This window comes from Chlorocebus sabaeus, chromosome 14 (genome assembly GCF_047675955.1).
Source record: "Chlorocebus sabaeus isolate Y175 chromosome 14, mChlSab1.0.hap1, whole genome shotgun sequence".
NCBI classification, from domain to species: Eukaryota; Metazoa; Chordata; class Mammalia; order Primates; family Cercopithecidae; genus Chlorocebus; species Chlorocebus sabaeus.
In genome coordinates, this window is record NC_132917.1 from 9,357,658 (window position 1) to 9,373,253 (window position 15,596).

At 39.9% G+C, this 15,596-nt stretch overlaps 1 protein-coding gene across 2 annotated transcripts in view; it reads left to right on the forward strand.

Moving 5' to 3' along the window:
• CPSF3 (cleavage and polyadenylation specific factor 3) overlaps positions 1–15,596 on the forward strand; it is a 51,256-nt gene that overhangs the window by 2,689 nt on the left and 32,971 nt on the right. For both annotated transcript variants that reach the window (XM_007971529.3, XM_038006545.2), the window contains exons 2-8: positions 2,511–2,574; positions 3,672–3,769; positions 4,505–4,633; positions 6,301–6,478; positions 7,673–7,762; positions 10,062–10,212; positions 14,803–14,978. In XM_007971529.3, the coding sequence (XP_007969720.1) occupies positions 2,511–2,574; positions 3,672–3,769; positions 4,505–4,633; positions 6,301–6,478; positions 7,673–7,762; positions 10,062–10,212; positions 14,803–14,978 (886 nt within the window). The remainder of the gene's footprint in view (positions 1–2,510; positions 2,575–3,671; positions 3,770–4,504; positions 4,634–6,300; positions 6,479–7,672; positions 7,763–10,061; positions 10,213–14,802; positions 14,979–15,596) is intronic.

A 15,596-nucleotide genomic window follows, 5' to 3' on the forward strand; every position in this document is an offset into this window, starting at 1 on the left:
GGGTTGTGGCTTGCTGTGGAGGGCAAATTAGAGGAGGTAGTCAAGAGAAAGCATCTGAGAAGGTGACATTGGAACTGAGACCCAAATGATACAAAGGAGCCAACCACATCAGTGTCTGAAGACAAAGCATTTCAGGAAGAAAGCAGAGCAAGTAGGGGCCATGTGGTGGAAACCAGTTTGGCATATTGAATATGAAGTCCCGGGAGAGATCCTAGTAGAGATACCCAGTGTCCCGTGTATGTATTAAAGGTCTGGAAATCAGAAGAACAATCTGGGTTACGAATACGGGCTTGGAAGTCCTTAGCATGTCAGAAAGATGAGAATGAAGATTGAGAAATTGGCCAAGGAGCAAGCCCTCGGAATATCAACATTTAAAGGGTGGGCAGAGGTGGCTGAATATGTGAAGGAAACAGGAAAGCCAGCAAGACAGGATGAGAGCATCACGTCAGAGAAGCCAAGGGAGAGGTGCTTGAGGAAGGAGCAAGTACTCCTTACGAATGACAAAGGCTGCCAAGAGAACAAGATAGGGACTGACACCTATAGTTCCAGCTGTTTGGGAGGCTGAGGCAGGAGGATCACTTGAGCCCAGGAGTTGGAGGCCAACTGGGCAACATAGGGGGACCTTGTCCCCAAAAAAAAAAAAAAAAGACTGAAATGACTACGAAGCAGCAAGGATAGTTTCAGAAAAGTGATTAGTAAGAGCCAGAGGAGAGTGAATTGAGGAGTGAGTGGAAGGTGAGGAAGTACAGGAGGGTCCACTGCCCTAGGAGGCGGGCTGGGGAAAGAATGAAGTGGGAACTAAAGGAGATGAGAGTCAAGGGATTTTAATTTGGGGATGAACATGGCTGTAGTGTATTTCAATTTGGATTGGATGGTAAAGAGCAGACAGTGAGGAAAATGTCAATGACACAGCAGTGTTCAGTTCCTCAGAAGGATGGAGGGAGTACATAGAGTAGAATGGTGGAAAGATTCGTCGTGGGAAGAGAGGTCTGTTCTATCTATAGAGGAGAAATGGAAGGAGACAGATGTGGGCAGATTGGTACCCTGTTGGTACATGCATTTTTAATTATTATACCAACATGAGGAAATTTACAAATGGACTGTTTATTTTTTTGATGCAGAAGATGGCCCATACCTCAAGTGAAGAAGAGGATAGAGGGTTGGAAAATGTGGGAAAGGGGAGAAAGTTTGAAAATAGTTGATATGGAAATGAGATGGAGAAAACAGCTAGGCAACATTGAGGGCCAGTTAAAGTGCAAGGCCAGGGTATCCACAATAATTAAAAACAAAAACTGATTAAAAAGTGGAAGGCCAGGAGTTTATGGCAGCTCTCATCCACAGTTGTTTGATCTTCTGTATCAACACCCGCTCGGAGGTAGGATCTCAGTTTGGGGAGAGGTCCATTGCATGTCCATCTGAATGAGTTCCTTGAGGTCAGGGTCCCTGTACGGCATTTCCATGTCCTACGCACTTAATACAGTGCTTGGCAAATAGAAGCTGCTTAATGTTGAGTGAGTGAGTGAATTGTGAGCTAGAATGATTGGGGAAAGGCATCAAGGAAGGTGAGGGATTTGAAAAGTGAGGTGTAACTTGAAGTGTGCCTTGTGACCATTGCTAATTATGGCTGAAATTATTAATTTAAGAAGAAACAAAAATTATTTAAGTACTTGGTGTAAAATATGCTGAAATAACAGAAAGTAGAAGGAAAAGCGATTGAAATTCACAGTATGAATAAGTATTTAAAATTTTTTTTTTTTTTTTTTTTTAAGACAGAGTCTCGCTTTGTCGCCCAGGCTGGAGTGCAGTGGCACGATCTCTGCTCACTGCGAGCTCCACCTCCCGGGTTCACGCCGTTCTCCTGCCATAGCCTCCCGAGTAGCTGGGACTGTAGGCGCCCACCACGATGCCTGGCTAATTTTTTGTATTTTTAGTAGAGACAGGGTTTCACTGTGTTAGCCAAGATGGTCTCGATCTCCTGACCTACTGATCTGCCTGCCTCGGCTTCCCAAAGTGCTGGGATTACAAGCCACCGCGCCCGGCCATTTAAATTTAAACCATTTGGCAAATACAGATTATGATCTTAAAGAAGATGACAGTGTTGATATGCTTATGGCTTTCTACTTAAGTGCTAATTCTAAAAGTATTATTACATAATCTGTGTAACTGCTATTTTACATTTTAAATACATCATAATTTAATCCTAAAATTCAGAAAATTGAATTTAAATCAAGCCCAAACCTTTGGGCTTCTTGGATCTCTACCGCCTTCTCTCTCAATTTTAACAACTGCGAGATCCCTGGACTCCCAAGGATCAGTTTTCATCTTTTCCCATGTGGACACTGTTCTTCCCTGCCTTTGTAATTTTGTAGAACTCTCTTATGTCTCAGAATTTTTCAGTGAGGTGCTATCATCAGATGGGATGTAGTGCACATTGTAAAAAAGTAAGTTTATTGGACTTGGTTTTGATGTTTTTGAAATCCTTTTTTTTTCCTCCCCTTGAATGTTTACAGTGGAGCTGGGCAAGAAGTAGGAAGATCATGTATTATTCTGGAGTTCAAAGGAAGAAAAATAATGGTAATTACTATTTTTGTACTCAGTTTAATAATATGGCTCTGTCTGTATTGGGTGTTAGTCTTTTCTCGTAGACTAGTTATCTTTTTAGCTCCCAGAAAAATGTTATAGTGCATGCAATCTATGCTGTATAGTGTTAATGAGAAAAACTAATACATACTTCTACTTAGTAATTTAGTTGATTAAGAAGATAATATTCTATGACTGTAAAATTGTCAGCTAGATTTGTTGAACTGTTATTTCTTCGAAGTCCCTCTTCCACTCCTGAAGGGTTCAGCCAGCCTAACTGCCCCACCCCAAGTGGAAGATCCAAGGGCCCAAATCACTGAACACATTGAGAGCTCTAGCCGCCTCCAGCATGTGGGGCTCAAGCCTTGGCCTAGAAGTTTGGATGCCCAAGTCCCATTGGGGCTGCCGGCCTTGGATAAGTCACTCTGCTTCTCTAAGCCTGAAAAGTAGAGGGCTTAGAGGAGATGGTTTCATTCTAAGGTACTCATTAGAAAGTCAGTTCTGTGTCTCATGTTCCTTTGATTTCTCTTTCTTCTCAACTCTTCCCAATCTGAAAAGAATATGAATAGGTCAGACATAGTCATCTTTTTAGTCATCTAATGTGTTAATTTGGTAGTAACGCCATAAAAATAAGTAACTTTAATGACCGAGTCTTAAGAATTTGTTCCCTAATGCCTTAAAAATATTTAAATTACCCTGATCAGGTAAATTTCCCATTTCTAATTATGATCTTCTCACAAGATCTGGTAGTAGTAAATCTATAAACTTTTTAAATTTTAATCTTCTGATATCAAAGTTTTTGAAAAATATTTAATTCATTGTTAGAATGATGACCAAAAGTAGTTGGAAAGAAGCTGTTTTGTACCTTGCATCCTGTGACCCCTAAATGTGAGCTAAATTTTAAATTTGTTGGGAAGTTAGAATTGTTAATGGCATATTTGCCACTTTTAATAAGAATCATGTTCCAAGTGCTAGTGTCTGGAGTCTATCTTGAGTATGTGGGTGATAGATCTAGAATTATTGTCTTATTTGCTGAATGAATTTTAATAAAATATGCAGGAGATTGTGATCTCTTTTCCTGTCTCTTTCAGCTGGACTGTGGGATCCACCCTGGCCTGGAAGGAATGGATGCTCTTCCTTATATTGATTTAATTGATCCAGCTGAGATTGATCTCCTATTAATTAGTCAGTAAGTTTTTCCCTTTATTAATGATGCTGTTTTTCATGGACTTTTACCGTCAAGCTCATTCTTTACTAGATTTTGAGAGTTTGGTTTTTAAAAGAGTGTTTTTTGCTGGGAAGCATATTGCAGACATCTAAGTCTAAACCAGCACTCCATAATGTCATCACAGGCTAGAGAAGTTTACTATGAAAAACTTACCTATCTCTATATATAAGTTCAGTGAGTACGTGAGAAGGAGATAGTACAGAACTTGAATCATTGTAAAACTTGAGACTAAGAAAGCCCTTTTCCAGGGTATCTCCTTGAGGTCACTGTTTTGTCACATGTTTCTATAAGAACACCATTTCAACTTTATTGAAACTATTTTAAAATAGAGTTCATATAGAAAAATGTGACAAGACAGTGACCTCAGGGAGATACCCATGTTTCAACTTTATTCTGCTAAGATGTTTGCTGTAATTCTGGCTGCCAAGAGTAGGTTTGGGATATTCTTCTTCATCCCTAATTGTTCACTAATAAAGTTTTTTTGCTGTTTAAAAACGATACTTGAAACATCTTTCTTCCATATTAAAACTGTATGCGTTACTTCTTCCTTCTACACATACCTACTCTTGGTTTTCTGAAAGTGTCAGTACATAGTTGTTTATATAAAACTTGTTTTGTACAGTAAGCAACAGTTTCATTACATGGTATCTGATGGATAATAATTTTAAGAATTAATGCAGCCTCTTTCTTTTTAAGTTTCCATTTGGATCACTGTGGAGCTCTGCCCTGGTTTCTACAGAAGACAAGTTTCAAAGGAAGAACATTTATGACTCATGCCACAAAAGCTATTTATAGATGGCTTCTTTCCGATTATGTCAAAGTTAGGTAAATTACTTTATTAGATTATACACGACTTTGGCTCTTTATAGTGCATATGGTTCAAGATATGGACCATTTTGTGTTTTAAAATGAGGTGCCCTCTTTTCATGTATAAGGATATTAGTAATTTCATCATTCATTAACAAGGTCATTGAAACCTGTTGTGTTTCTAGCACCTTCCTGACCTTGAAGGTTTTTTTGAGACAGGATCTTGCTATGTCATCTAGGCTGGAGTGCAATGGTGCAATCACAGCTCACTGCAGCCTCAACCACCTGGGCTCAAGCAGTCCTTTCACCTCAGCCTCCCAAGCAGCTGAGACTACAGGTGTGTGCCCCCACACCCGGCAGAGGTTTTTTGTTTTTTGAAGAGATGGGGTGTTACGTTGCCCAAGCTAGTCTCAAACTCCTGGGCTCAAGTGATCCTCCTGCCATGGCCTCCCAGAGTGCTGGGATTACAGGCATGAGTCACTGGCCTGGCCTTGAAGTCTTTATATAGCTTTTGTGCCCTTTTAAAACTTCATTAGGCTGGATTGAAAGAGTTATGCTTAATTGTGGTAACACTCATTAACACTTCAGTAATGCTTACCACGTATTAGGCCCAATCCTAAATTCCTAATGTATATTAACTTCACACACAAAAGATACATATTTTATGTATGTTATATATACATATATAATACACATATATATATTATATATACACATGTATATTATATATATATTTTTTTTTGAGATGGAGTCTTGGGCTGTTGACCAGGCTGGAGTGCAGTGGCACTATCTTGGCTCACTGCAACCTCCGCTCCCGGGTTCAGGCAATTCTCATTCCTCAGTCTCCCCAGTAGCTAGGATTATAGGCACACAGTGCGTGCCACCATGCCTGGCTAATTTTTGTATTTTTGGTAGAGAAGGAGTTTTACCATGTTGGCCAGCCTGGTCTTGAACTCCTGACCTCAAGTGATCCGTCTGCCGTGGCCTCCCAGAGTGCTGGGGTTACAGGCGTGAGCCACCGCACCCATCTGGGAGATAAATATATTTAATCTTAACACCAACTCAAGATGTAGGTTGTATTATAAATTCCATTTTATAGATGATGAAACTGAGGCACAGCGAGGTTAGGTTATTTGCCCAAAATTGTCACAGTAAGAGACAGAGTGAGGATTTGAACCCAAACAATCTTGCTCCTGAGTCAGTGTCCTTAACCACTATTCTCTCTTCCTTTTTTATAAGTACATTAACATAATTTTCAGAAGAAAGGCTGTGCTAGACTTTGTAGAAAAATCTTGTCTCATCCTAATGTGAGAAATATCTGCCATGGTTCAATGTATGTGAGTGTGTTATATCTTTCAGGAGTGTTGGGGTGGGAAAAATGTTTGAGAATACTTTCCTAAAGAGTATTTTGTCTTAATTTACTGTATGTATTACTGAAAATTGAGAGTACTTTGAGCTCAGTATGTTAATTTCCTGTGTGATTTGTTTAAAATCAAGTTTTATAGCTATATACACAATAGAGTAAAAAAAAAAATACACAAAATCTCTAAAAAATTTTAAATAGCATAATTCATGCAATATATTTTGAAGAAATACCATCATGGATATGTTATCCACAATTTCTTTGTGTTCAAAGGCTTTTTTAAAAATCTGACTTGTTTTTGCTGACATCTTTCAAAATTTAGTAACATATCAGCGGACGACATGTTGTATACCGAGACGGATTTGGAAGAAAGCATGGACAAAATTGAAACTATCAACTTTCATGAAGTTAAGGAAGTTGCAGGAATCAAGTTTTGGTGTTACCATGCAGGGCATGTCCTAGGAGCCGCCATGTTCATGATTGAGATCGCAGGCGTGAAGGTACCCGCTGGCTCTGGCACTTTTCTCCCCAGAGAAATCAGTACAGAGCTTTGTGCCACCAAGTACTATTAAAAAAAAAAATTCCCTAAGACTTGCAAAAGTGTCAGAACACTGAATCATAAGATGAAAATACAGTTAACACTTTTTCCTTTTAAATATCGTAGTTCCTACCTCCATTACAATACTTTCTGTATCAAGACTGAGAAAAAAAAAAAAATTTTAATGACTGAGAAAAGGGTAAAATAAACATCTCAGAAAGTAATTCCCTGACACCATAGGATTCAGTTTCCTTTAGAAAACTGGTTAGGGAAGAGGTGTCTTTGTGGCTGCATTCATTTAAAAATAAAACACAATTTGATATTCATGTCCCCCTGATGTCTTAGGATTCACAGATAAGCCCCTAAGCAGAGTGGACTGCAAGAGTAAAAGGGGTTAATTAGGAAAGATCTTTAGGGAACCCTTGAACTTCTGCAAATGTGGGTGGACTACTAGGTTTCTAGACTCCAGAGCAGCGGCTTTGAACTCTGGCTGCATGTAAGAATCTCTTAGGGAGCTGTTGAAAAGTAACTATTGAATCAAAATCTGGAGGTGTTGCTTGGCCTTTTCCTTTTTGAGTTTTCTAGGTGATTCTAACGTGCAGCCAGAGTTGAGAACCGATGCTCTAGTGTAACGTCCTAAATTTTTCACAGCTGCTTATACATTTGGAACTTTTAGACATTGAATTGTAAATATATCACTGAATCACTTATTCTTGCATTTTGCTCCAGGGCACAAAAAATAAGTAGCACAAATGCCGATGTGAATTCTCTTGGAATTTGATGCAGATCTTCTTACGATTTTATCTCCAGTTTTAGACCATGTACCTCAGTGCACTCCTTTCCTTGTCAGCATGCCCTTTTTCTCTAAGAAGTTCAGAACACTTCTCAAGTGGATTAATGTTATATAGGTTATCTTTGTAAGATAATACTGGGAATAGATTATTCCCATTTACTAGATGAAATAATTGAAGCACTGGACCGTTTACTAACTAAACTACACATTTTGAATTTGACACAAGCACTGCATGTAAATTTCATCAGTTTTAGACTTTTTAAAAACTGTAACTGCACTTTTGGATTTCATGAGTTTAATCTATTCACTAGCAAAATGAAGCCTTCCCCAAATCCTAACTTTCTAGTTTTATCTTTTTCATAGCTTTTGTACACAGGTGATTTCTCAAGACAAGAAGATAGACACTTAATGGCTGCTGAAATTCCTAATATTAAGCCTGATATTCTTATCATTGTAAGTATTAATGTGCTATATTGTAATCAATGTAATGTAAGCAGATTTTTTTCTTTTGGAAAATAATATTGTGATCTCACTTTCATAACATGTTATTGGATATAAACTTATCTTTTTTTTAATGTAAGAAAATTGGTGGCCAGGCACAGTGGCTCACACCTGTAATCTTAGCGCTTTGGGAGGCCGAGGTGGGTAGATCACTTAAGGCCAGGAGTTAGAGACCAGCTTGGCCAACACGGTGAAACCCCATGTCTGCTAAAAAAAAATACAAAAATTAGCTGGGTGTGGTGGTGCACACCTGTAGTCCCAGGTACTAGGGAGGCTAAGGCGTAAGAATCACTTGAACCCAGAAGGTGGAGGCTACAGTGAGCCAAGATCATGCTGCTGCACTTGAGCCTGGGCTACAAAGCAAGACACAGTCTCAAAAAAAAAAATTGGGGCAGGCACTTCTTTTTGTAGTGCAGCTTCACTTTCTTGGTGTTAAATGCATTAACTCTAGTCTAATATCAGAGGCACCAGGCTGTCTCTGGGCAGGATCATCAGGCCATCTTTGGGCAGGATCATTTTCACTGGGTGTGCCCTCTCCCTGTCTCGTAAATATATTTTTCTAGATGACAATGTGTCATCTAGAAATATATTTTTCTAGATGACAACATCTATGGGTCATTTTGGAAATGGCGTGACCTCACTGCCTTTGCCACGGTGACTGTCCTCAGACCCTTAGTCCATGCTAACTTATCGTTTTGTTTATCTGTGTGTCCTGTCTGCCTACTAGGTTGCAAGTCCCAGGGGAGTAAAAAAATGGACTGTGTACCGAAGCTCTTTGGGGGCAGCTTGGGATGTGTGTTGCTGACGGTAGAGTCAGGGGTTGGGAGAGAAATCTTGCAGGCTTTTGGTATATATAAGAACATCAGGTGTATGTGGTTCAAGGAGGAAGAGTTGTCTGTTTCTCCTCCACCACCTACCACATTCCCCAGCTGCCCAGGCTTGTGGGCCAGTACACACTGCAGTGCATAAGCAACATGTCAGCAGATTACATTGGACTCTGCTCATGGTATGCCCAGCATATAAACTTAATTTAAGGGAAGATTCATTTTTGAACCCTCAGAAAAAGTAGTTATTATCATAGTACCATACTTTAAAGCAGTGCTTCAAATTTTAATATGCATATAATCATCTGATGATATTGCTAAGGTACAAATTCTGATTCAGTATATCTGGGCTGGGGTCTGAGATTTTGCACTTCTGATAAGCTCAAAAGGGATGTCAATCTTCTGGTCAGTGGACTAGAAGACTTTGGTCTTCTGGACCTAGTAAGACTTTAAGGATATTCTTAAACAGAAGTATAAGAAACAACATCTATTTCTATTTTAAAAGCTTTGACTTATCAGAGGTGGGAGAAATAACCTTTTTCTTCCTAATGAGCAAAATGGACATGGGAAGAAGATACAGTTTTGGACTATTTCCTGCTTCCATTTTATAAAATGTTCTTCTTACTTAGATTTGAATTCTGGCATTCTTTTTTGTTTTGTTTTGTTTTGTTTTTTGAGATGGAGTCTTACTCTGGAGTGAGTGACGCGATCTTGGCTCACTGCAACCTCTGCCTCCCAGGTTCAAGTGATTCTCCTGCCTCAGCCTTCTGAATAGCTGGGATTACAAGGTGTGCACTACCATGCCCAGCTAATTTTTGTATTTTTAGTAGAGATGGGCTTTCATCATGTTGGCAGGCTGGACTCCTGACCTCAGGAGATCTACCCGCCTTGGCCTCCCAAAATGCTGGCATTACAGGCATGAGCCACCATGCCTGGCCTTTTTTGTTGTTGTTGTTAAATTGTATTTTTTTGAGATGGAGTCTTGCTCTGTTGACCAGGCTGGAGTGCAATGGTGCAATCCCAGCTCATTGCAACCTCCTCCTGGGTTCAAGCTATTCTCCTGCCTCAGCCTCTGGAGTAGCTGGGATTACAGCCACCCACCACCACGCCCAGCTAATTTTTGTATTTTTAGTAGAGACAGGGTTTCGCCACGTTGGCCAGGCTGGTCTTGAACTCCTGACCTCAGGTGATCCACTTGCCTTGGCTTCCCAAAGTGCTGTGATACAGGTGTGAGCCACTGCGCTGGGCCTGAATTCTAGCATTCTTGCTTGCTCTTCCCAATTGCTATTATGACAACACATGTTCGAGTAAATGACATGCTAATGGAGAAGTGAATTGCTTAGCCGCTCAGCATTTCATTGATGTTTAACTTTTGAATTCTTTGGGGATCATCGGTCTTAGTCTCACACTTCTAACATGTTATTTAGGAATCTACTTATGGGACCCACATCCATGAGAAACGTGAAGAGCGAGAGGCAAGATTCTGTAACACTGTCCACGACATTGTAAACAGAGGAGGCAGGGGTCTCATTCCTGTCTTCGCTCTTGGAAGGGCTCAGGAGCTGCTCTTGATTCTGGGTATGCCATTTCCTTTCTATTTAGGAGATGATTAAAATCTTGTCATTTTATCAGGATAATAACATGGTCTTGGATGAGTCATTCCACCATCCTGGACTTCAGTTTTCTTCATTTAAAAATAGGGATTTGGGGCCGGGCGCTGTGGCTCACATCTGTAATCCCAGCACTTTGGGAGGCTGATTTGGGTAGATCGTGAGATCAGGAGTTCAAGACCAGCCTGGCCACGATGGTGAAACCCCATCTCTACTAAAAATACAAAAATTAGCCAGGCATGGTGACGGATGCCTGTAATCCCAGCTGCTCAGGAGGCTGAGGCAGAGAATTGCTTGAACCTGGGAGATGGAGGTTGCAATGAGCTGAGATTGCACCACTGCACTCTAGCCTGGGCGACAGAGTGAGACTCCGTCTCAAAAAAAAAAAAAAAAAAAAAACTAGGGATTTGGATCTAGGAATAGCCCAGGAAAACAGCAACTCTCATGCACTGCTGCTGGGAATGTGAACTGGCGTCCCCTTCTGGTGGCCATCAGAAGTCTTAAAATATGTGTACCCTTTGGCCAGCAGTTCTGCTTCTGGGAAATAAATGAGATGTACGGGAAATTTTGTCAAGAAAGGTATTCATCATTTTAGTGTTTTTAAAGAAATATCATGTCAGTAAATATAACGTTATAGGAAAAAATTGTGTTACAGATGAGTAATTACATACTTTCACATAGTATATTAAGTCAACCAAAAAAGTTCAAAACTAGATGTATTCTGCGCCGGGCGTGGTGGCTCACGCCGGTAATCCTAGCACTTAGGGAGGCTGAGGTGGGCAGATCACTTGACGCCAGGAGTTCAAGACCAGCCTGGCTATCGTGGTGAAACTTCATCTTTACCAAAAATAGAAAAATGAGCCAGGTGTGGTGGCGCACGCATGTAGTCCCAGCTTTTCTGGAGGCTGAGGCATGAGAATTGCTTGAGCCTGGGAGGCAGAGGTTGCAGTGAGCTGAGATTGCGCCACTGCACTCCAGCCTGGCTGACAGAGCGAGACTCTGAAAACAAACAACAAAAAAACCTATATGTACTCTGATCCTAGTTAGGTAAAAAATGCACACACAAATGACTAAAAAGATACTAAATCTGGATAGTGAGAATATGGGTGATATTTTTTGTTTTCTGCTTTTCTCCATTTTACTTCAGTGAACATGTATAACTTTTTGTAATAAGAGGAACAATGGTTGTTACTTTTTTTTTTTTTTTTTTTGGAGACAGAGTCTTGCTCTGTCGCCCAGGCTGGAGTACAGTGGATGTCGGCTCACTGCAAGCTCCGCCTCCCGGGTTCATGCCATTTTCCTGCCTCAGCCTCCCAAGTAGCTGGGACTACAGGCGCCCGCCACCTCGCCCGGCTAGTTTTTTGTATTTTTTAGTAGAGACGGGGTTTCACCGTGTTAGCCAGGATGGTCTCGATCTCCTGACCTCGTGATCCACCCGTCTTGGCCTCCCAAAGTGCTGGGATTACAGGCTTGAGCCACCGCGCCTGGCCAGTTGTTACTTTTTAGCACACATTTGTACTTAATGATCCCTTCTACCTCACATTCTGTGATCGATTTGGGAAAAGCACTCTTGTTAAAGAATAAAAGAAGGTGCTTTGCAGCCAGGCATAGTGGCTCATGCCTATAATACCTAATTCCAACACTTTGAGAGGCTGAGGGTGGAAGATCACTTGAGCCCAGGAATTTGAGACCAGCCTGGGCAACAAGGCAAGACCCTGTCTCTACAAAAAATACAAAGAATTAGCTGGGTATGGTGGTGCACGCCTGTTGTCCCAGCTACCTGGGAGGCTGAGGTGGGAGGATCACTTGAGCCTGGGAGGCAGAGATTGCAGTGAGCTGAGATTGTGCCACTGCATTCCAGCCTGGGCGACAGAATGAGACCCTGTCAAAAAAAACAAAAAACAAAAAAAACACAAATAATAAAATGGGTGTTTTGCATGTATGTAACCTCTGTGAAGCACTAGAAATGCTTGCATCTTACCTCTTCCTCTCTATTCTGCCATCTCGGTGAGTAGGAGAAAAAAATAGTATCCCTGTCACACTGAAAAGGAAAACAGAAGGAGAGTTGGAAGAAATGACCCCAGATGAAAAGCAAATCTGTAACAGATAGGACTTCTAGAAGCTGAATTTCCCAAATCCGAATCTAATTCAGTCTTTTGATCTTGATTAGTCCTTCCTAACTGCAAGTCAAATTCGTCCTTAGAAGTCTTGAAGTCGAAGTCTTTGTGACCAGTAAGATGAAGAGCAGAGAAGTTAGGAAGTTGAAACAATGTTGCCACTATCAAATTGGATTGCCAGATTTAGCAAATAAAACTAGAGGACAACTCATTAAATTTTAGGTTCAGATAAATAATATTTTAATATAAGTGTACCAAATATTTTTTATATATATATATATTTTTTTGTTTTGTTTTGTTTTGTTTTGTTTTGTTTTTTGTTTTTTTTTTTGAGATAGAGTCTCATCCTGTTACCCAGGCTGGAGAGCAGTTGCACTATCTCAGCTTGGCGTGATCTCAGCTCGCCACAACCTCTGCCTCCCAAGTTCAAGCTATTCTCCTGCCTCAGCCTCCTGAGTAGCTGGGATTACAGGCGTGAGCCACCATGCCTGGCTAATTTTTGTATTTTTAGTAGAGACGAGATTTCACCACATTGGCCAGGCTGGTCTCGTTAGTATATATTCTTATACTAAAAATCTTTTGTTGTTCACCTGAAATTCAAGTTTAACTGGGTATTTGATATTTTTATCTGGCAGTTCTACTGTCTGCTCTTTGCAACTGGTTGCCCTTTTTCCTTTTTTTTTTTTTTTTTTTTTTTTTGAGACGGAGTCTGGCTCTGTCGCCCAGGCTGGAGTGCAGTGGCCGGATCTCAGCTCACTGCAAGCTCCGCCTCCCGGGTTTACGCCATTCTCCTGCCTCAGCCTCCCGAGTAGCTGGACTACAGGCGCCCGCCACCTCGCCCGGCTAGTTTTTTGTATTTTTAGTAGAGACGGGGTTTCACCGTGTTCGCCAGGATGGTCTCGATCTCCTGACCTCGTGATCCGCCCGTCTCGGCCTCCCAAAGTGCTGGGATTACAGGCTTGAGCCACCGCGCCCGGCGCCCTTTTTCCTTAAAGTCAGTCTCCCTTGTAATATAGTATAATAGAAAGGACAGCTGCTTTCAAATCTTATCTGTGTTTCAGATCAAATCTATCATATGACTACAGCCATATGACCTTGGGCAAATTATATAACTTTTTTTAATCTTCAAAATTTATTCATAAAAACATGTACAACAAAACAAGAAATGGTGGCGTGGTTGTGGGATATAATCCACTTTAGGGTATCTAAGAAATCGTAAGAGAAACCAATCATGAATGGGATAAACTAGAAGACAAAGCAGGAAATTTATTTGTAACACACGTGACAAAGTTTTTGTCCTCATATAGAAATATCATTGATACATCAAATGGAAGAATAAAATTCACACAATATTCAGCCTTTTGTTTTACCCTTAGTTTGCTAGTTAAGATGGTGATAAGTCTTTGTAAGTTGTTTTGAAAATTAGAAATTATAGATGCAAGTAATATAATAGGCATATAATACATTTTCAAACCACAGAGGCACCTATTAGAATAAAGGGTGTCTTTCAGCCATACTACCTTGATAAAATTTTGGGATTTAATGAGCGCTTTTCCTTTAACATAAGTCTTTTTTTGAAGGTATATTACCCACTGCTTTCTTTAATTATCAGAAACTGGTTAGTAGTTTTAAAAAAATATAAGCATGGCTGAGTGTGGTGGCTCATGCCTGTAATCCCAGCACTTTGGGAGGCTGGGCAGGAGGATCACTTAAGTCCAGAGTTTGAGAACAGCCTGAGCAACATAGTGAGACCCAGTCTCAAAAAAAAAAAAAAAATTAGCTGAGCGTGGTAGCACACTCCTGTAGTCACAGCTACTCAGAAGGCTGACGTGGGAGGATCACTTGAACCTAAGAGGTTGAGGCTGCCATGAGACATGATCACACCACTAACCTCAAGGCTGGTCGACAGCCTGGGTATAAAACACAAAAACAAAAACAAAAAAATAATAGCATAATATGACTACTTTTTTTTTAAGTGTTCAAAATCGGTGAACTCTTGGCAATTCTGTTTTGTAATTAGCACTCAATAAATCTGTTTGAAATATTAATAATACATTTTTATTTAAAACCTCAGAATTTTTTCTAATATGTTTTTCTAATACATTTAAATAAAAATGTATTATTTAGTGTCTCATTATGGTAATAAGTTATAGACTTCAGTGTAAACTTATACTGAGTCATTTTTAAAAGCCTCCACATCTTTAGACTATGATCACAGCATTCTTTTTTAGGTCATGTGCCATTTAGAAGTAAGTTTTGGTTTTGTAAATTTAAATTAGTTACAACCAGGATAATTTTGCTTAAACTCTTTAAAATATAGTTATGTGCTTTATTTCTTGGTTGTGTGTGTATCATTTCTTGTTTCTATGTGTATCATTTATTATTTGAACTATTTACCCCATGTAACAAAGTGATGTTTGTTTCTTGCAAAATCTCTCTAGATGAGTACTGGCAGAATCACCCAGAACTACATGACATTCCAATATACTATGCATCATCTTTGGCCAAGAAGTGTATGGCAGTGTACCAGACATACGTAAATGCCATGAATGACAAAATCCGCAAACAGATCAACATCAATAATCCCTTTGTTTTCAAACACATCAGTAACCTCAAGGTGAGTGCTTGTGGAAGAAAGACAAGGATGGATAAAACCAAATCAGTCATTAGGAGTAGGAGGTACGAGGCCGCAAGTGATGGCTCATGGCTGTAATTTTAGCCTTTTGGGAGTCCGAGGCAGGAGGATCACTAGAGCTCAGGAGTTTGAGACCGGCCTAGGCAAGATAATGAGACCCTGTGTCTATAAAAATAAAATAAAAATCGTAGACAGTGCGTGTCAGTGACTCTAGCTGAATTCCTCTTGCTGGAGTCTTACCTCTTCTCTAGCTGGTGTCGTTTTCTGCGGGAAAACAAAACTTCAGCAGCTGACATTCTTTTTTTGCTTCAACAGATTTTGCCACTTACCCCAAGTAGCCATGTGTTCTCAGTATTTATAATACTTATCTCTTTTGCTGTAGGAATAAAAAGTTCTGAGGAGAAAAGTATCTTGTATTATGTATTTAAGTTTCTCTTCTCACTCAAACCAAATCATCTTTTTGATTAGTGCTGCAAATTCTATATATGAAAATTTTTATATACTTTTCTAGAAGCATTCAATAAAATCTGATTTTATTTAATTTAAAAAATACTGTTTAACTCAATTGATGCTTGAACTCAATTGATATCTAAAATAATT